This window comes from Platalea leucorodia, assembly GCF_965183815.1.
Source record: "Platalea leucorodia genome assembly, chromosome: 2".
NCBI lineage: Eukaryota > Metazoa > Chordata > Aves > Pelecaniformes > Threskiornithidae > Platalea > Platalea leucorodia.
The window spans coordinates 124,428,107-124,450,220 of record NC_138824.1 but is presented as its reverse complement, the minus strand read 5'-3'; the positions used below and the strand labels follow the sequence as shown (position 1 = coordinate 124,450,220).

The window sequence follows — 22,114 nt, the reverse complement described above, 5'->3', positions numbered from 1 at the left end:
GGAACAGGAGGCAGAAATAATGGGGTTTAAAAACAATAACTCTTAAACACCAGAGCTGTTATCGACACCGATGGGGAAACGCACTTTTCAGAGGGCTATTTTTTATCCAGACGGTGTCCGTTCAATGGGAGGAAAGAGAAAGCCGAGGTTGGGGAGCGGCACGGAGCTGGGACGCGTGAAGGAAAGAGTTAAGGCTGGAGTCACCCTCTCTGAAGTGCTCTGTGATGCTGTGCAGTGTTTCAGCCCCCAGAGCCTTCCTCCTCCTCCTCCCTCCCTGCGCCGGAGTGGGGAGGAGGCGGGTTCTGCTGAGCTGTTAAATCCTGAGTGAAGTTTCCCCCATTTCCAGTGGCCACCGTTGTCTGAGGCTGGTTCGGAGCAGGGCTGGGGTTACCCTGACATTTCTGGGACCCGGGCCAGCCAAGAAGGGAAAGAGAAGAAAAGACAAGTCTTGTATAATTTGCTTCTGTCGAAGTGTGGAGAAAGGGGAAAGGGAAGCGTCCTTTTTTTTTCAGCATCACATTCCTGGGTTTTTCTTCAGTCTGGAAAATATATTAATGCTGGTGCTTTCCTCTCTGGAAACAAAGGAGCTAAACAGGACTGAGGAAGCAAGAACTGGGAAGGAGGCTTGGGAAGTTTAAAAGAGAGAGACTCAAGAGCAGCTGGGATTTCCCTTTTCTTAAATGAAATCCCTGCCTGTGCGGGTAACCGGTAGAGCAAAAAGCCAGACCTGCAGGTAAATGGAGAAGCAGAGATCCCAAAGGAAATTTCCGCTAACCTCATCCCGCTTGACAAGAAGGTGAAGAAGAAAGAAAGTTAAAAGATACACGGGGAGACGGACAGGCTCTGGGACCTGTTGGGCTGCATAAAGATAAATCACTGGGCAGCAGCAAAGCTGTATGGCATTGCTCTCCTTTTAAAGGAAAAAGACGTGAAACCTCATCGCTGGAAGGAGAACGTCCCTGGGAGTGTAAGTCTCAAGTCAAACTCTTGGCTTTCTGCTCTCCTTCTCTGGAGCCTTTCTCTGTGCGTGTTTGCATGTGTGTATGTGAGAGCGTGAGAGAGAGAGACAGAGAGAGAAGGATGCAGATCACAGTGGCCTTTTGGATAGACAGAGTCATGTTACAGACGGATGATCTCATTTTTGCATAAAATGATCCAGTTTGTGCTCTTCCAAAAATAACTGTAAACTGTACAAAGCCACCAGGGCAGGACTGAGGTGCAATCAGCACTTTTAAATCACAAAAACTAGCCAGCCTGTGCTCTGCTTTTTCTATCACTTGCGCAAGATATCATCATACTGTTAACATCTAACTTTTTCCCTTTCTCCTCCTCCCTGCAAGCGGATTGCACAATGAACTGGAGGCCAGCTCTCAGCTTAGCCCTGCTGTGGGCAGCGTGGCTAGTGTGTGGCTCTGAGAAGACGGGGAGGCTAGCAGAGAGAGGGAGCCATGGAGTTAGGAAAGTGCCCGTGGCTTACAGGGCTCCAAGCAGCCTCCTGAGAAGGTCTGGAGCATCCCTGAGGAATTCGAGCCCGAATCCCCAACATCCCGTCACCAAGAGGGATTCTTCAGGACCTCCAAAGGCACCTGCCAATCTCCTGCAAGGGGAAGCACGTTCCCAGGCCAGGGGCATGGGGACCAGAACAAGACGGGTACAGAGACTCACAGCTGCAGCCAAATACTCCAAGTCCGAGATGATTAAGGACGAAGGGATATCCTCTGCCTCACAGTCACGAGCGGTACGTTTCTCTTCGGGGTCAAGTTCTCCCAATGTCCTGGCCAGCTTTGCTGGGAAAAATCGGGTGTGGGTCATTTCTGCCCCCCATGCCTCAGAGGGCTACTACCGGCTCATGATGAGCCTGCTGAAAAACGATGTTTACTGCGAACTGGCTGAGAGGCACATCCAGCAGATCGTGTTGTTCCATGAAGAAGGAGAAGAAGGGGGAAAAGTCAGAAGGATAACCAACGAAGGAAAAATCCTGGAGCAGCCACTAGATCCTGCCCTCATACCTAAGCTCATGAGCTTTCTGAAACTGGAGAAGGGGAAATTTGGCATGGTGCTGTTGAAGAAAACTCTGCAGGTGGAGGAAAGGTATCCTTATCCAGTCAGGCTAGAGGCCATGTATGAAGTTATTGATCAGAGCCCCATCAGAAAAATTGAGAAGATGAGGCAGAAGGGCTTCATCCAGACTTGCAAAGCAGCTGGGGTGGAGGGACAAGTGGTTGAGGAAGGCAATAATGAGGGCAGCACCCAGCCTACCCCTGGTGGTGGACATGTCCAGGTGTCAGCAAGGAAGGAGGAGCCAAAGAGGAGCAATAATCAGCCAACAAGGACCAAAACAGTGAGGAAACCAATGACAACCACAGTGGCCACTCCTCTGCCTACAGTAAGGACCACTACCCTCCCTCCCACCACCACAACTACCCGTGCCACCACCCGCGCAGTGACAACAGCAAGCCGGTCTACGACAACAACTACACCCCTCCCCACCACGCAGAGGACCTGGACCACCAAGTCGCATTCCACCACAGAGTACCACAGGCTGCCAGTAGCCCCTGATGCCACCACGCCACGAGTCACAGCCTCTGAGGATTTCTACTCTCCTGTGTGGAAGGCAAACCGCAGGGACCGGCAGCGCGGCCACCCAGAGAAACACCCAGCGGCCACACGGAAACCAAGCAAGGCTGCCCGCTACGACAGTTTCACGGAAGTCCCAACAGCTCCCTCAGTGCACTATACAAAGGCAAATGTGGGTAGATTTAAAGATAACCGAACAGACAGGAAGGACTATAACCATAGAGACCTGAACGTCACACCAGGGCAACACAAACCAACTAAGACTAAACCACCAAAAAGGAAGGCCCAAGAAAAGATACTGAGCAATGAATATGAAGATAAATATGACCCAAGCAAGCCTGCTAGTTCCCATTTAGAGGAAGAGATTGCAGTGGGAAATATTCCCCCAAAGAAAGGAAAAGAATCAAAGAAGCATGAACGAATGGATAAACTTGAGAAGAAGAAGAAGAAGGACAGACCTGACAAGCTGCAGAAGAGTGAGAAGCAGTCCAAGAAGGACAAAGCTGAGAAAAAGAGCAAGCAGGACAAAGATCGTAGCAAGAAGAACAAGAAGGGGAGCAGGACAGAGAATGAGGATTTCCCCAAGCCCAACAAGAAGCCTTTCCTACAGCCTCCCAGGAAATCCGTGACCGACCTCCTGGAATATTTTGAAGGCAAAAGGCGGCTCCTTGTAAGTACACTCGTTCATCTGAATCTTATTACATAAATGAAGTCATATCCCCCTCCTAGTAGGAATATGCGGAACAGAAAGTTTATGGTGGTTTCGTATTATTCTTTTCTGGTGCTTTTGTTGAAGAGGTAAAATTTCTAGACCCAAACGATCATTTCCAACAGGGGAGGTTTCACAGCCTCATGTTGGAAATCTTAAACGCAGTATGAACATCAGTCAGCCAGGAATTAGGCTAAAACCTCTTCCCAGTCGCTTCCACGAGCCACCATAAAGCCATCAGATTATTTTGTTTCCAGTGGATATGTAGGTGTCAGGATCCGTACAGTTATGATCGATAAAATGAAGTCCCAGTGTGGAGTGCATCCCTTCATCGCTTTGGGGTGCTTGCCAATGTTACTGCATTTCGATGCTCAGCACGTCCTGCCAGCTGGCACACCTGTTTTATATTGGTGCTGGTGTCCTAAAACTGGAAGCAAGCCAGGTGGCTTGGCAGTACTAGCGCACGTCTGACTGAGGATATGCACAAAGGCAGATGATCAGATGCCCTGAGGTAGGAGTGTTACATTTGCTATTCTTTCTGATGGGAATTTGGCATTCAAATCTTCTAGACATCTTCAGAGATCCCGTGCAAACTTTATTTTGTTTTGTTTTTTCCCCTCCTGTTTTTATTAAACTGTAACACTACGGTAAGTTTTCAAGTCTGAGAAACTCAGCATGGTCTGGAGTTACTTGTCCCAGGGTTTAATAGCGTTGTATGTTTTTCCAACTACTTATCTACAAAAACACTTCACCTGGGACAGGAAACAGCTTTAGCTGTAGTACAAATGTTTTTTCTGGCAGATGCCACATACCCTGAAAGGTACACTTTGAAAAACAGTTCTTTAAAAATATTATTGTGGGAGCTGGTTTCTTGCAATTATTCTACTGCAAGCTGGCCTGTTTCACAGTTATTGTCCAATAGTCAGTGGCACAAACATAGCTCTGACTTTCATGCCCCATATTCCAGTAGATAGCTAAGATGCCAAACTAAGATTTCAACCATTGGAATTTAATTAATCGTTCTGCTGATGATTCACAAACCTGAGCAGAAGCCAACTTTCTGCTCCCCCTCTCCGTTCTTCCAGCTGTAGGGGCTGTGCAGACTTGCATTCCCCAACATGATGGAAATGGAGAAGAGCCATACAGTTGAAAATTTTGAACCTGACTGAATTTTGCAAATAATGCCTGTTAGTAACTTGTTAACTAATAGTTAACCAAATCAAAAGCTCGGAGAGAGCAGTTTGGGATCTTTGAAACTTGGCCATATATCTCAGTGTTGTGGCTTCCAAAATATGTGCAGCATCAGGACAAGTAAAAACAAATTTGAAAAAAGAGCCAAAAGCAGAGCTCACAGATGTCAGGCTGCTAATTCATTACACCAACACAGTCCTGGCAACTTAAAGGCTGGTCTGAAATGTGAACCTTCTGATACGAGGCCACCTCTCAGCTGGATCTCCAAGAAGAGAGTTGCACAATCTCAGGTTGTCAGGCCAAAACTCACTGAAGACAAATGATTATGCCACGCTGCACTTCACTTTTCCATTATCTCATACCATCCTCAGCCTGCTTGCTCTGAAGTTTCTTGGAGAGTAGCTTTGATTTGGTCATTAGGAAAAGCAGTGGCTGAACTCTCCTACCTCTTTGCCACGCATGGCACATGTGGAAAACAAAGAACTTCTCGAGCTTCTTTGAATCCACACACATGCCTCTTTCCATCCCTTCCTATCAGACTCTTCAGCTGCCTTAGGGCCAGTCCTTCCAGCTAGATGAACTCTGCCATTCAGGAGTCTTCAAACTCCCTCTCTAGAGAATTTGCCCACACTGCTGCAGAAGTGGCTCTACCGGAGTTGTTCCCCATTGCTTTGCTATACTTCTGTCTTTCAGCCGCTTTAATAGACTGGCTCCCACGGACATTGTTTCAGTCCTGTCCCAAGTGTCTTTTGAGAGAGACGTGGGTTTTTAAGTCCTACACATCATTAAGGATTTCAGATTGCAGATTTCAGTGTGAATTTCAAATATCCAGAATTTTGAAGGCTGTTCTGGGTTAAGTTCAATTAATGACAAATGTAGGACCCAGCTGCAGAAACTGAAAAAATGCATGGATTTTGAGTCCTGCAGCCCCACCTCTCTGTAGTGGGGCTTTTATTGCAGTCTTACTGATGTTGAGAAGTCTTGGCTCAGTGAGTTTGGTTTTTTTGTTTATTTCTCTGCAGTGATGAAATGCAGACCGACAGTTTATCCATAACACTCCATTTATACCCACATGCACAGATATGCACATGCACATACGCACACGTGCATGCAAATGCAGATAGATACAGTGTACATGCTGCCTGAGTTAAAACAGTCCTAGCACAAAGCTTTGATTTGAAGTTTGCTTTGCCTCTTAAATGTTCCCTGCTTTGTTCTCCAAGGTTTGATGAAGCAGATCAAATTCAGACTTGAGGGTGCATTCCTGCTTACGGCCCCCTAAACTGGGAGGACAATACAAACCAATGGGCTGGTTTTGACCTCAGTCCTCAAATCCTTTTCATGATCCTTTTTTCATTTGAAGCATTTCTATGCAATTTAAAAGCATGTTACATGTTACGGCCCAGAAATCAAATCCTCTTTGTGCCTGACTCTCATTCACCTTCATGTCCCAATGCTGTAGTCATGCCAGGGGGCCTTTGCATAAATCAGAGTCAGATCTTATAAGCCCAGAAATGCCTCTTACATTTCAGTACATTGATGAACCGGATTTATAAGGAGTATATCATCAAAATTACCCTCCAGGCCCTACAAACTTAGGAAGGCCGCTAGAAGATGATTGCACCTGTTACAGCCTAGCATAACTTTGCAATTGAAGGATTCTGGTGATTATTTATGACCTTAAATCATAGAATTTGGATCCAGATTCCAACTCCCTTTGTGTTTGGGGGATCAGTGGCAGGTGCTTGATTGCAGTTCACTGCTGCCAGTTAGAATTGCTAGAGCTGCAGCATTCCTCTCCACCTTCTGCTGGGAACTGCTGCATAGGACCACTGCATGTTGTTATGCACACACCTTCCCTGGAATATTTGCATCTCGGTCACTGATGAAGGATCTAAGTTGTATGCTTTAAGCTTTTTAAAAGTTAAATCTTTGCAATTGTTAGGAGGCTTTAAAATAAGTACTATAAACTGTAGAGATTTTTATACATTTGTTGTTGCAATTGTTCCTCCTCCTGCTCTTCCCCCCTAGCCATGCCTTCTCGGCAAATATAAGTCCCGTAAGACATCAAAGTGGCCTAGAACACACAAAAGCTAAATCAGCAATTTTCAGATCAGGTCACAGTCTTCAAGGTCTTCTTATATGGCCATCAGTTACATGAGTATTCATATAGCCCTTGACAGTCAAAACAGCCACCGGGAGCCCTGCCTGGACCATGGGATGAGGCCAGAGAGGCTGCCATGTTCCCAGTGCTCCCACTGTTGGTGAGTAGGGGGAATCCTAGATTCATGGCACCACTGAAGGCTATGAGGGAGACCTGGTGGGACTGGCAGGGCAAGGGATAATAGGAGACTACGTGGTTTTCTGTAAAATCCATTGCCATTTCTTCTATCAGCACTGTGGAGAGGCAGCAGAGGAGCTGGTGCCACCAGCTGGCAGTGCTTCCTAAGGTTTTCCCGTGGCTGGTTGAACACCTTTGGGTCAGGCCTGGGCCTAAACGTACACTGCAACCACAAATAAATAAGGCTACAGAGCTGTCAACAGCTCTATGGAAAAGAAAGCCCAGTTTGCAGACAGTGACTAGTTTTCCTTCAGTCAAATATCCATCTGCTTCATTCCTTATACTAACCAAGCTCTTTTGTCTCTGCCACCAACCAGCTGATAACGACCCCCAAGGCGGACAACACCATGTATGTACAGCAGCGAGACGAGTATCTGGAAAGCTTCTGCAAGATGGCAACAAGGAAGATCTCAGTCATTACAATTTTTGGCACCATGAACAACAGCAGCATGAAAATTGACCACTTCCAGCTAGGTTCTTTCTTTTTAATATTTTCTTTCCATCTCGTGGGCACAATACAGACAGCAAAGGGAGAAATCTCCCCAGCTTGGGTCAAGATCTAAGCAAGATCATTTGTTGTGGTCCAGTTGCACTTTCGAACCCATTCCTCCTCCTTCCATGCCAACTACACCCCTTTCGTATTTACATAAGTGTCTCTGGTATTTTCCATGTTTAGGCTTCCAGTGCTGTAATTTAAGCACCTTCAGCTTTCTTTGTGGGAATTCTTAAAGCCAGTAAAACAGTGAAACAGTGAAAAGGCAGAAAAATGTGATGAGGGCACGAGACAGAAAGAAGAAATTAGGCTCAGCTCTATCAATATCTTGAATACCAACCTCACTCTCTAACCGAATGGCTGCCCTAATACAATGTCCCCCCGCCCTTGGTTTTCGCAGGACATCAGCCATGGGTGGCTAGATACTGGCTAGCACGATTTAAACACTGCTTAAAGAAACTGGCTGTTGTCACGAAGGAGAGGAGCTAAGGGGCAGGAAATGCTGAAGGGAACTGTTTGAGATTATATTCAAAACTTGGCCCAAGTTAATCCTATTTTGAAGTTCAACATCATTATCTCCCCGCTCTGCCATATAACATTTTCTCATGCCTTTGCACTCCTCCCAAGGTCATGGAAAAAGCTTCATTTTTCAGGGGCACGCACTGGCTAAACCCAGGACAGAGAGAAGCGTGCTAGTTAGACCCTTTGCTGTGAGTTCCTTTCCTTCCCTTCCCAGGATCAACTTTCCTAGGCTTAAGAGCTGATTTTAATATCTTCACAAAGTGAGGATTCTCCGCCACAGTAAGGGGAGGTCCAGGCGCATTTTCCCCTCTGTACTGGTAGACAGATATTAATTTAGAAGATTTCAACCATAGCCTCTAGGTATGGACAACCTTACAAATTTGCACCAGCATACCTGATATTAAAAGGTTTACCATTTGAAGTCCTATTGCCTGTCTTTACCCGTAAAGCAAGATACCCATATCAGTGTGACTGCTTATTGCTGGCTATTGTAAAGAGGTTCATCTCACTGAAGCCAGAGTTTTTAGAGGCACTATAAATCAGACTATGAAGGACTTGAAAAGTAGCTCATTCAGCCATATTTAGTACCACCTTCTTTACATACTCAGTTCCCATATAGACGGGTGACACTGGGCATCCATCTCTCTTAGGCAGCATTGAAACAACTGGTGTCAGTGTTCAGGTCCTGGGGAAGCACCCACCAAAGCCAGCGAGAACCTTTTCTTTCACAACAGTAGGGTTTGGACAAAGACTTCAGGTCGCAGTCCAGCAAAGCACCTACTTAAGCTTACATGTCTCTTGAATCACGTAAACAATCTCATTGCTGTCTGCATCTAAAGGTTAACACCACTGTAAATGCTTTGCTGGACGAAGGCAAAGAAAGAGTATAAAAGCTGCTAGTTTTGCTTATAAGTCCACCACATCTTTCCTCTGGAAGTTCATCTGGTTTTACCAGACCTTGGCAAGAGACGTGTGATGGAACAGAAAGCTCAGGACCACACCAGCTCCAGGGTATTTCAGGCCTGGCGTACAACAGGCCGGAAGATCACAGATTTATGTCTGGCTTCCAGCTGTGCCTCTACTGCTCTCAGAGGGAGAGGACCCAGCAGGAGACCAGGAGCCTCGTGTCCCTGAACGGCAGCGACTCACAAAGCCTGCCAGACTGTCCATTTGGGCATCTCCTTGACAAATCTGGAGTGGTACAGGATTTTCCACATCAGGCCAAGGTTACTCAAGGTCACTTTTTGTGTACCTAGACCCATCTGCCTGTCAGTGGACTGTTTAGGATTATATTTAGCTCCAGTCTGGCTAATAAACAGACATTCACTCTGACATAGACCATACTCTTTCAGGCTGTTCCAAACTTAACCTACACCCAAACTTTCCCCAAACCACACAAGTGTATATAACAGCTGAATTCTCACAGGAGGAATTAACTTGTTAAAGAGAAGCAGGAGACTTAGAAGGGTGGAAGTTAAACCTTACATGAAGTTCACCTTACATTTTTGCCCAAAACACCAAATCCTGAGCTTTTTAAAAAGTTTAAATAATACAAATGTCTTTCTATTCTACCTCCCCTTCTCCTCTACCCTTCCTGCTTGCATGGCCTTTTCATGGCTCACTCTCTGTCAGGACCAGAGGCAGCAAAAGCTCCGAAGAAATATTTTGTTCACAGTATTTATGCTGTAGTGAGAAGCCTTAGCACCCAGCATGATGAACTCTACTTGTAGTGCTGCATCTTGGGACTGAGATACAAACGACAACAACAGAAAAGTCCACAGAAAAGACTCTTCACATGAAACTTCAAACACATTTAAAAGTAGTGAATGAAAGAGAGCTCATTAACACTGTTTGGCCAAGATCAGCTCATACTGAAACTAAAGAGCATTTTGCAGTTTCCCACTGGAATGACACAAAAGCTGAGCGTCGCTGCAGAGGTCTCCTCTTCACTCTGAGTTAGCCATGTGGTCTCTTTTCCCCAACTCATGGGAACAGTCAACTAAACACCAGCCCCAGGCTACCCACCTTACAACCAAAGCCAATACCTAGTCTATTAGGCTGCTGTACTGCTACGACAAACTGCTGAACTTCTTTGTAAAGACTAACTCATCTTCTGTCTAGCTGCTAAAGATGTATGGAGAAAAGTTTCCACACTCTTTCAGTGACCCTTCTATAAAGAGCAAAGAGAGCGAGGACTTTGCAGGTAGCAGCAGACAGTCTCAACTCCTGTTGTTCTTCATGCTGATCCCAGATGTCCTTTATGAGGTGGAGGTCAGGGACAAGTAGTGAATTGGAAAGAGGCAATTAGATTAACTTCTTTTTTTTCTCCTTAGAAATCACTTCCAAGTTTGAAAGGCAGGCCAGCCTTTGTGGCATTATTTTTTTTCCCCGAAATGTTTTTCTGTATCACTCTTGTCATTTAATTTTCTTCTTTACATTGTAAGTTTTGAAAGAAAATCTCCTAACAATGAAATGCTAAAGCGTTATCTTCATGTTGATATCTACAGTCTTTAAGCAGAAGACTGCCATGGGTCAGCTGGTCTAAGGTACTGCACCATACGGCTGTTTTCCATCACATTTCACACTAGCGTCTTTTGCGTTATTCTACCTCCATATAGGCCAATGAGACAGTCTTTGCTTTTGTAGGGAATTGTTTGCAGGTATAAGCACGAATTTTTGGTCTATGTTTTAATGGTCATGCTTACCACTAGTAACATGTAAATCTCACTTATGAAGCATTGATGCATGATTTACATATGTTTTACAAAGCAAATAACCAATTAGCACATCCAGCAACGCATCCAATGGGGAATTTATAACATTTACTAGAATTCTTTACAAAACTTTCAACTGAAGTACATATAACCATGTAAAACCACATAAATTACATCTATAGCTTGATTAGTGTAACCAAATTTTAACATTTGCTCGTTTGTTTTATTTTTCTGTAAGAAGCGGGTCCAAGGTGTGAAACCTAAAGGTCAGGTTCTGATTCAGACATTTTCCTAGAGTTTTAATTCAGAAGTTTCATTCAGTCTATTACACAGATTAGACCTACTGCAAAATTTGAATCAGATCAGTATGCTCCTTAAAGGCTACGGATGTTTAGAAAATTATTTAAAATGCCTTATTGTACAATGAATCAAATCTTTTCTGTTGCTGTGTGCTCAAGTCCCCCTGTGGAGCAGGGGACTGGAAAGTCATACCTCTGGATTCTAGCTCTTGATCAGCTGTCGTGTCTCTGACTTCAGGCAGGTCACTTAAGCCAAATCATTCTCAAAATTATTTTTTTTCCTGTCAGGGTATTAGAATGGGAAATGAACATCAGCAAGCAGATGGAGGAGTGCCACAGCAGGTTATATGGAGAGAGGTGAAGAGCTAGGATTGCAGCATTCAAGACACATTAAACAGTTTCTAGTTTCTTGTAGTCACTAAACCTCCCACGTAATTTTTTAAGACTGGAAAGATTAACTCTAGTGTCCTGGCCAACCTCAAGTTGTTCTAGCTGTATTTTACTGACCCAAATTCTCTTTGCTGTTTCATTTGGATACGGTGCTTTCCAGCTCCTGTCCTAAATTGTTGAACAGTTTCTATTTTCTATTCCAGAAGTGGCTGCAATTCAGGAGCTGGTGAAATGATTAGTACATGCATATACATGTATAAGCATATTGAAAAAAATCTAAAAGACCTTTCCAGGAAAGAGCAGGCAACGAAGATTTTTCAAAAGCAAGTAGAAATGTTGTGAAGTGCATGTGCCCTAGGATAGACTGATTTTCAAAAAATACTGGGATTGAAAACTGGACAGTTAAAAGCCATACTCCCGTACCGATGGTTTTTTAATATCTTGCCTATGCAGCAGGAAGAGGGCTTCTGGGAAATTAATTCCCCCCTTTCTTTCAAGGTGAAATTAAAGGCAGAGTGTTGTGTGATTCCATGACTATTTTTATTTCTCCTTTGTCTCACATTAAGATAATGAAAAGCCCATGAAAGTGATAGAGGATGAAGATCTTGTGGACCAGCAGCTCATCAGTGAGCTGAGGAAAGAGTATGGGATGACCTACAATGACTTCTTCATGGTGCTGACGGACACTGACATGAAGGTCAAGGTGAGGGTTTCAACTCTTTGAAAGAAAAGGCATTGGAAAACCATGAAAAAATTGAAAAATTTTAGGAAATTACACTACAGGCTTGCATGTGAGGCACACAAGAGACTGATGCAGGACTTGGTCATTGCTGGAGGACAGGAAAAAGGACAGTAAGAAAAATTTTCAGGGATTAGGTAGCTATCTTCATTTTCTGCCGTTAGGGGATTTTGGGAATTGTGGGTTTCTGCTGGGATGGTGAGCTGACACCACAGGAACAGGACCCTCCGCTGGCAGGGTTTTAATGTAGCACCTGACATTCTAAAACATACAGTTTGGCCGCTCAGCGGGATGACAGCACATTGCATAAGGACAATGCTCTAGTTGAATGGCCTTACAGAAGAATATAATGACAATTTGTTGCCTGCAATGGCCTGCCCTTATCACATTGGGCAAATACTGAAAATATGCCACTTCCAAAGAGCAGTCTGACTGCAAAACCAATAACATTTTCTAGGGTTTCTCATCTGTTTTAGGCCTTGTTACCCATGTGTAAATAGGAATACTTGAATATCTATATATCCTACAGTGCTGTGATACATGCAGAAAGACTGCTAATATGTGCATCCTTTTATTCATCTGTTCTTTTTTCTTAACAGCAATACTATGAAGTACCCATAGCAATGAAGTCCGTGTTTGATTTGATCGACACCTTCCAGTCACGAATTAAAGACATGGAAAGACAGAAAAAAGAGGGCATTGTCTGCAAAGAAGATAAGAAGCAATCCCTTGAGAGCTTCTTATCCAGGTATTACCTTCTGTTCTTATCTACTGCTAGTTCTAATAATTATTGCCTTATTGGAAAAATGCCCATCCAACTATTTCTGTGATTTTTTAATATAGATTTCTCAGTATTTACAGTGTTAAGCAAATACAAAGATGTAGCCATAGCTGCATGCAGTCACGTACAGAGCACTAGAAGTCAGGATGCATGTCATGTTTCCTGACTGACTGCACATTCTTTGGACGCTACTTTCTGTACCTCAGTACCCCCATCATGACATGGAGATAACAACACTGATTTGCATTAGAAGAGCAAATAAGGATTAATTCACAGCTGTTAGCTCAATGTTTTGAATGTACGAAGCACAGTGTTTATGTGTTTCAATCATCAACCATCATAATCTCATTAATCCCATTCTAATTCCTTCCATGTATCTCAGACCAGCAATTAATTCTCTCTAACTTCCTTCTTATCGTGCTTGAGATAACAGTTGGTCTTTGCCAGTATTAGTCATGCATATTATTAAAGGTCTTGCAGATGGCTCTTGCAAAATGTTTGAGAGACCTTCTGCAGAAAGACAGTTTTGTTTACGCAATCTCTATATACCATGTTACTGTTCTACCTGTGAGACCTAAATTCCAAGCAATAAACATGTCTGGACTGTGTGAATTCAGATCCACAGAAGAGCTGTGCAGCTATAGCCCTCTCTGTTACAGGATAATTTACAGGAAATTAGGGCTACCCCATCACTCTAGGCTTTACCTGTTACTCCTGCATCCTCCTCCTCTACTATCAGAATCCATGGGAATACACTTAATGCCAGATGGCTATAAAAATAACTGAGGCAGTGTGATGGATTATGACTTGAGGGGGAAAGGAGCAACAGGTAAATGAGTAGGTTGTTGGTTCACAAACATTTTAAAATTCAATGGCCACTTCAACAGAAAGAGAACCTTTAACAAGATCCACCCCACCCACCTTACCACCTCCTGTTTAGGTCTCAGTGATTCATCCTCAAGACCGCCAAGAAGAACCACAGTTTGGAAACAGCTGACCAACACAAGAAAGAGCTTGTATGCTGGAAAGTGACAGGCCCCAAATCCTTCTTTGCTTGCAAACAGCCCTAGTAATAAACACACATTAGAAAAACAGGCAGGAAAAATGCAGAATGTTGCATCTATAAACAGAACTGCCCCTGCACAGAATGCATTTGTTGTCTGTGAAACAAGCATCAGGCTTTAAATATCGGGTGGACTTTACTAGCCACATTAACTGGTCAGATTCCCAGCAAGATTCATTCCAGCTTTGTCCAAGATTATCTTCTCAGCCGAACAGGAGTCCTGGCATCATCTCCCTGGTGTCGCTCATTGGGGAGGTCAGTTATAATAAGGCAAATATTGTTCTTAACAAGTCTGGCTGGCGTGAAAGGATACCATGAGAGCCAGCGCTGGCTTGAGTAATGCTTAAAAGCCACATGTATCAGGAGAAGATCCTTGAGTTTGGGGGGGGGGGGGGGGTGGGGGGGAGTCCCCCTGTAACACCAAGACACTGGCTGTGCTGCTCTCTGGGCTCACAAAAAAGAATGGGATGCAAAATAGGTAGAGGAGAGAGAAAGGATGCACACAGGGAAGGGCCTAGCAGATTTGTCAGGACAGGAGTATTGGCCTGTGGCTTCCGATGTCAGAAATAAGGCATAAATCTGCACATTGGTGATGGTGAGCTAACAGCTGTGAAGGACCAACTGAATTAATTTCTTGGTAAAACGTAGCCCCAGACAAGCACACCAGGCATAGGGATTGCCTGGGGCAGGGGGATAAACAGCTTGAGTGGCTTTCAACCCTTTTCAGCTCTGTGCATCTCCAAAGGAGATACTCAAAAAAACAGAAAGGAATTAAAATATGTTAAAACAGCTCACAGATAAGACTCCATCCTGATTTATGCCCTAGACAAAATATGATCCAAAGTTTATATTCTCAGTCATTGCTTATAGGTAGCCAGGTGCTTTTGCTCTACAAAATATCACAAAGATTATTTTTTTCCCCATGAAATTTCCCCACTTTCCTTCATGTCACATATATGATTCTTAATGCTTCTCATTCCTATTCGCATACCTGTATACACACGCCCATGTCTCTTTGTTGTTCCTCCTGGGCAAGATTAAAACTGGGGAGCTTTGCTTTTCAACGATTTAGTTTTTTAATTCTAAAAATACACACAGTATCAGTCAGTCAATAAGACAAAGACATCATCATCCCCTGTTCTTTCAGCAACTTCTTTGACTTTGAGCGAGTCCCATCATATTTTCTGCTTCTCTCAAGTGGAACAGAATTGACCCATTACATTAGCCTTTATTTTGAGATCTTCACATGGTGCTGCAGAAAGGCAGGCTATTATTATAACAGAGTGACATCTGCATCCATTTAAAAGATCATTTCCTGCTATAAAAATATCCCTGCAGCTTTGCAAATTCCTTTAAATCTAATTTATTTAGGTTTAATGGAGAAGTACCTTTATTCAAAAAAGGGGTTGTTTGGAGAGTATTAAAAACCCCTATAGTTAGATTTTTTTTTTTTAAAGGTTTCAAGTGTCCTTATGGCATTGTCTGTCTTTGAGAGGACAACAGAAGATGCTCCTCATGCAAAACTTTGGTTGGATGGGTCATCCCATATTAAAGAAAAATCAAAGATTTATCTTATTGCCCCATGCATGCCTTATATAGCCACAGGCTCACACAGCCACACACATACAAACAAGCTCAGATTTAAAGCCACGTTAAAGGTATTTTGAGCAAGTGTGGTATAGAAGAAAAAGAGGTCAGGGAATATTTACACATAAGTATGAGTTATGTCTGAAATGAAGATACACCCTAATTCTCAGACAGCCCTTGGACTGCAAAATAACTGTGCAGTTCCAGCAGTGGTGAATGATGTAAAAGCTAAATGTCTAGTGAGGAATTCTACAGGACTCTCTTTCCCTTGAATATACACTTCTCAGCATTGTTATAACTACTGAAGGGAGCTTTGAGCAAAGATTGTAAGCTTTGCAATGTCTGTTTGGCAAAGCAGCGAAACTGCAGATGTTTCTTTGAGAGTTTTGGAGTTGTAAAATTCAAAACAGGCTTTATCCTTGCCCAGTGATGGATAGAACTGGGAATATCTCCCATCCAGCTGTTACTTAGAAGTTGTGAGAGGTATGACTTATCTCAGCCGACAAAGAACGAAAATGCTGAGAGGACTCGAGTCACGTGTCACGACCATGCCCCATCGCACTCTCTTCTCTTTCCAGGTTCCGATGGAGAAGGCGGCTGGTGGTGATCTCTGCTCCCAGCGATGAGGACTGGGCTTATTCCCAGCAGCTTGCTGCTCTCAGTGGACAAGCCTGCAATTTTGGTGAGTCAAAAGAAATTATACTCTTGCTCCCCAAAACCACATCCTTCCTGGTGATGCGATGGATTCCTTTTCTCAATTCTGAACCTAGACAGTCTGAGGAGTCTGACAACTGAAAAGTTTGCCATAGCTACTCCAAATACAAATGGAAAATATTGTGCTAAGCAGGTAGTGCTGTGCACCCCGACAGCTAAGATGGCTAAAGAAAGCATTCCCTGGAATCACTTGTGTGAGGCAAAAAAGGTTAGCACTCCAAAGCTTCTCTTCGGGCTTGTACTTCAAGAGATCAATAGTATTTTCTTTTTCTTACTGCACGAATTAACAACAGAGGTACAATGCTTTGGGAAGGGCAGATCCTCCTATACCCAGCTCAGAACTGTAAGACGCTTTCTGAAGAATGGGATGTAACCATAACAGTTAATTCTCCCCACCCTTTGTTAGGGACAGCTTGAAGGAGATCCAGTCAGTTCCTACAGTATTTATCCTGAATGGGTGTTTTAACTAAGTGATATGTTTCCAAGTATCTTACCTCCAAGTGGTAACAACAGTTACATCAAAGATTTTGTAGATCATACAGACTCGTGTTACATAAACAGTTTCTACAGCCCCTAAGGTCTTTCTTCAAAGCAGAGGCAACAGTCCAAGCCTCTGCCCAGAACAAATGAAAGATTCCCCACAATCATTTGGAGTTTAACTGTGATAGGTTATATCGCCTCTAAATACTTTGTGGCTGTGCATATGATGAGAACTTTACTAGTGAACAAAACAGTGCACAGACATTCTGAATTTGGGGAATGACCTCTGTAATTTACTGGTGTGCTCGATGCTTGTATCCCTATGCTACAGAACCCCAGCAAATGCTGTTGTCCTTGGGACACCAGCAACAGCTTTTATGCAACTGATCTCACATTCGTTCAGCACATTTGTTTATTCCCATGTTTGGGACAGGTGATGTCACTGGCAGAGACAGAGAAATCAGTAACTCTTCTTCCTAGAGGGCTGCTGAGTGTGGCCCCTAACTTAGCATGCACAGACCTGGCTGATTAAACTAAAATCTGCCAGAGAATGAGCAGAAAGAACTGGTCTGACCCAAAACCTCCTTCATTTCCTCCACAGGTCTGCGCCATATAACTATCCTCAAATTGCTAGGCCTTGGAGAAGATATTGGTGGTGTCTTAGAGTTGTATCCAATTAACGGTAAGTAACTGTTTCCAGTTTCTTCAGTACTACCCATGAAGGGCATTACATAGGGCTGAGCGTCTCTGCTGTCATTTCTTTAGAGGGATGGGTACGACTGGGTTTTGTTTTGTTTCTTTTAAGAAACAAGAAGAGACAAAAGCAATCCATAAGTTTTCTTGGTGTTCCTATGCTAAACGTTATATAGCTTCTTCAGGACAGAAAAGCCCAAATATCACCTGGAAGTCGTCTCACATCTTTATCTCCCACCTAAACCTACAGTCCCAAGTACACTCTTCTGCCTGCCTTGCTGGCAAAGACAAAGGGATGTCTGTGCCTTTTACATGCTGAAGAGTTTGTAGGGCTAACAGAACATAGACCCAGCAGCTTCTCTTATGTGGGTCCCTCATTCATCTTCATAGAATGGTTTGGGGTGGAAAGGGCTTTTTAAAGATTATCTAGTCCACCCCCCCTGCTGTGGGCAGGGACATCTTTCACTAGATCAGGTTGCTCAAAGCCCCATCCAACCTGACCTTGAAGACTTTCAGTGACAGGGCATCCACAACTTCTCTGTGCAACCTGCTCCAGTATCTCCCCACCCTCATCCTAACAAAACTCTTCCTTATATCCAATCTAAATCTACCTTCTTCCAGTTTAAAACCATTACCCTTTGTCCTGTCTCTGTGGGCGCTGGTAAAAAGTCTTTCTCTGTCTTTCTTATGAGCCCCCTTTAAGTATTCCACTTGCATCCCAGCAGGCTACTTCAGGTAGCTATTCTTAGGAGATCCCGCTGTCAGAGTACATTTCAAACGCTACAGGTTCCTCTACTACCTAATCCCAACAACTGCCTCCATCAGTGGAGGGACAAAGGCAGGAAGGAGCTTATTTATCCCACTGCCATTCCTACAGCTCTGTACATGAAAGAATCTTAGCCCTGCTACCGCGTATAGACATGAGTCCACGCCTAAGAAAGAATATGAACAGAGGAAGCAGATGTCATACTTCTTCCGTCAACACTCTTGCAGCCTCCACTTACTTTTCATTGAAGGGCTTCATCACCTTGGTTATAGCTTCTATTTGTTAAGATCAACAGATTTATTTTCAATTTAGTTGTCTAATCTCCCTTTGAATTCACGTTAACTTCTAGCACGTGTCCTCCTATGAGAACCTCTACAGATCTGCAAGGTACCTTTTATTTGTCCTGAACATGGCCCCTATAGCTTTGTTTGATACCCCGTATCTCTTGTGTGGGGACAAAAGGTAAATATTTAATCCCTGTCCATCCCTGCACTGACATTCACAATCCCGTAGACCTCCCCCAACCCATTTATTTTACAGACTGCAGTCTTGACTTGCTCAGTCATTTCTCATACAGAGTTTATTCCAAAACTATAATCAACCTTGATACCTTTCTGACTTTTTTCCCCCAGTTCTACCATATTTCTTTGAGGTGAGAGAACCAGAATTGCATGCAGTGCTCAAGATGCACACAAACAATAGCTTCCATAGTGGCATAATAATAGTCTGTTTTGGTTTTTATTTTCCTCGTGGTTTGTAACATCTGTTTTGGCTTTTGACCGTGAGTGAGCACTGAACTAGCCTTTCATGAAGCTCTGTTTCATAGCCCTAAGATCTCATTGCCAAGTGGTAATGGTCAGACTTCACCATTTCTTATGTGGAGCTAGCAAAATTTTCACCATATGCATCATTTTACTTCAATTTGAATAAAATTTCTGCCATCATTTTAGTGACCAGTCACACAGCCTTACAAGGGTCGTCTTTCTTTAGAAACTTCACAATCATCCCCTGTCCTTACAGCTCTAAGTATCTCCACGTCCTCAGTACAATTCCTCACCTCCACGCTCATATCTTACGTGCGTCATTTACAAACACGTTGAACAGCACCAGTCCCAGCACAAACAACTGTGGGACTTCACTGGTGACCTCCCTCCACTCTAGGAACTGATCATTTGCTCCCACCGTTTTCTGCCTTTCAACCAAGCTATCAAAGTTCCTTCTTAAGCCTTCTGGAAATCCACATAGCCTGTATCAGCCAGACCACCCTTAGCCACCTGCTTGCTGACCTCCTTCAGAGAGCCTCAGCAAGCTTGTAAGGCAGGATGCCACTTCGTAAGACTCCTGTTGCCAAGCCAACTATGTATATGTCTATGTGTGTATATATGTACATAGATCTCCACTGATCCTAGTTGTCTTCTACCTTTTACTCCATTTACCCAGCACAGACTTCACACTTACAAGCCTGGAGCTCACCAGATTCACACTAGAACGTATATTTTAAAGCAGACAGGACATCTACCGCATCCCATATATCGCATATCATGACAGTTCAAGAGTGAGGCTCTATACTGCTATTAAAGACCGAGCAAATTCATCCTGCAGTTCTTCACGATATCACACTTCAATTCCAGTCATTTCTTTCACTGTGACTGTTTGTCACATATGCCTTCGGCATTATGTGAACCAGTGACCCAAGCTGCATAGAAGCCAAAGAAGTGCATGTGTGTTGGGCAACAAAAAGGTGTGCCACCCTCCAGTAGCTTCAGCCTAGACAATAATGACAAGTTTACTAAACCTAACAAAACTGTTAAAAATACATCTTTAGTTCACAGTGCAGCAGTTTCATTTCGGAACCAGGAAATCCTGAACTTGTAAATGACAAGAATCTTACATTGCCAACTATTGGGCTGTATCCTATCTCATGTTGCTAACTCGCTTGCCTACAAACCATCACCATTGCCTAAACAAAGTATCAATGCTGTTTTTGTGTGATCACTTTCTAGGAAGCTCTACTGTAGACCGAGAAGATATCCCAGCTAATTTGGTGAAAGACATTCGAAATTATTTCCAAATTAGCCCCGAATATTTCTCCATGCTTCTAGTTGGGAAAGATGGAAACGTCAAATCCTGGTATCCTTCTCCAATGTGGTCTATGGCAATCGTGTATGATCTGATTGATTCCATGCAGCTTCGGCGACAGGAAATGACAATTCAGCAGTCGCTCGGCATGCAGTGCCCAGATGATGAGTATGGTGGGTATGGTTACCATAGCTATCACCAGGGATACCAGGAAGGTTACCAAGATGACTACCGTCACCACGGAAGTTACCACCATGGATATCCATACTGAAAAGAGCAACTTAGCCTCCGACTGCCCCGTGTCTGTCTTCTAATAGCTATCCAAGCAATAGGTGGCCAGTTGCAGAAAGGCTTCCCAGGCCACCTAGATATTCATGCCTCGTTCTTCCACTGTTCAATCAAGGGACTTTGGTCATTTGCCTTCTCAAAAACACAGAAGCCTTTACAGTGAAGCAATTCAAACCAGTAGTATCGAAGCTTTAAACAACAAAGACTCCTTTATATTTTTAAACCTTTATAAAAAAAGGGCACCAGCAGGTGCTGTTTGTATTAAAGCCAAACAAAAAAAACCCACAGCCCCAGTCTATGGACACTACTGTAGGGCAGGACACGAACTGTCCAACAAATATTGCAATGCTCTTTTTAGTATTTTTTTCTAAGGAGAAAAAAAATAAGTATATTTATTGGAAAGTGAGATTCCATTGTGCTCATGAAGACAAGCAAAGAATCACACTTCTGGACTTTCCCAGAAAAGGAAAATTTAAGAAGCATGGGGCAGGCTCTTTAATAATAACAACAATAATAACAATAAAATCCTTTTGAAGTACCTTGTCTAAAAAGACAGCCTCCCTTCTACAGTGCATTAACATTGTAATTAGCTGACTTTATCAATGAAAATAAGAATTTATGCCTATGGCAGGATTTGTTTCAATACAATGTAAAGTTCTTAACTACAAAGCTTGCTGCATGGCCATTTATTCTTTTAACTGGAGTCCCTGTTCTCTTAGGTCCTGCCCAACTGACAGTTAAATCCAAGTTAATGAGAGCTAAGTGGATACACCAACCATAGTTAGTATTGTCTGAAATACAGAAAACCAAAAAGCACTATTTTCATCAGAAAAGAAGGAAAAAAATTCTCATTCGCATATATTTTAAATGAGTTGTAACTAGCTCTCTATAATAATGTTTTTAATTAAACTATTGCTCTACATTTCAAATTTCCTTCTACCTTTTCTTCTCATACCCTCCCCCATGAAAAAAAAAAAAATCGACTAAATGTTTATAAAACTATTTGGGAATAATTTGATCTGCTACTAAACCAGCTCTATTTCTGCCACACTTTCTGAAATAGTTTACTGCTCCCTTCTCATTGGTGTCTTTGGGCATTGGATCTGTTGCACCACCCTACTCCTACTGAAATGGCTTTTTACAATCCGTGACACGGGTGCCCATGCCATGTACAGGTACATACAACAGGGCGCTCTTACTAGGTTTTGCCATCACAGCAGTAGTACAGGAACAGGGAGAAGCTACAGCTCTAAGCTGGCCAGAGCATGCCCCACAGGCTGAGTTTTAGCATTTTCCTGATCCTTTTTTTTTTTTGGCCCAGATGAAAACAGAACTGGGTAAAGCAACAAGTTCACACAAAACCAGATGCTTTTTTTAGAAACTTCATCACAAGAGGTCAGATCTTGCTTGCCCTTCTGAATGACAGAAAGGCAAACAGATGTGGAGAGGTCACAGGGCCTGGCCAGTTCTTCCTTAGCTTTACAAACCTGGTTACCTTCTGGGGTAGGCTGCCTTCCATACCACAAGGTCTGGTCAGCACAGGGTACAGCTCCCAGCTTACCTTTCTCAGGTGACTGGAGCTAAAGTGGGGGAAGGTAGGCATTTGACAGAACCATTTTGAGAGGACTGCTCCCTGCAGAGAGCTTCCAAGCTCTCATTAACTACAGCACTTCCACAGCTGAAAGCAG

General features: G+C 43.4%; 1 protein-coding gene across 1 annotated transcript; it reads left to right on the top strand.

The window, feature by feature from the left end:
- Positions 1 to 398: 398 nt before the first annotated feature.
- CCDC80 (coiled-coil domain containing 80) lies at positions 399 to 21,196 on the top strand. Its single transcript, XM_082337947.1, has 8 exons — positions 399 to 967; positions 1,341 to 3,247; positions 7,136 to 7,292; positions 11,803 to 11,939; positions 12,575 to 12,723; positions 15,985 to 16,088; positions 17,202 to 17,282; positions 20,063 to 21,196. The coding sequence occupies exons 2-8, from the start codon at positions 1,352 to 1,354 to the stop codon at positions 20,407 to 20,409; spliced, it is 2,871 nt and encodes a 956-aa protein (XP_082194073.1). The 5' UTR covers positions 399 to 967; positions 1,341 to 1,351; the 3' UTR covers positions 20,410 to 21,196.
- The last annotated feature ends 918 nt before the right edge of the window (positions 21,197 to 22,114 follow it).

What these genes read in the sequence shown, in the direction of transcription:
- CCDC80 (XM_082337947.1), top strand. Translation starts at nt 1,352, where the DNA reads ATGAACTGGAGGCCAGCTCTCAGCTTAGCCCTGCTGTGGGCAGCGTGG. An exon ending in CTTGAGAGCTTCTTATCCAG is followed by an intron (nt 12,724 to 15,984) that starts GTATTACCTTCT and finishes TTCTCTTTCCAG; the next exon opens with GTTCCGATGGAGAAGGCGGC. An exon ending in TGGACAAGCCTGCAATTTTG is followed by an intron (nt 16,089 to 17,201) that starts GTGAGTCAAAAG and finishes TTTCCTCCACAG; the next exon opens with GTCTGCGCCATATAACTATC.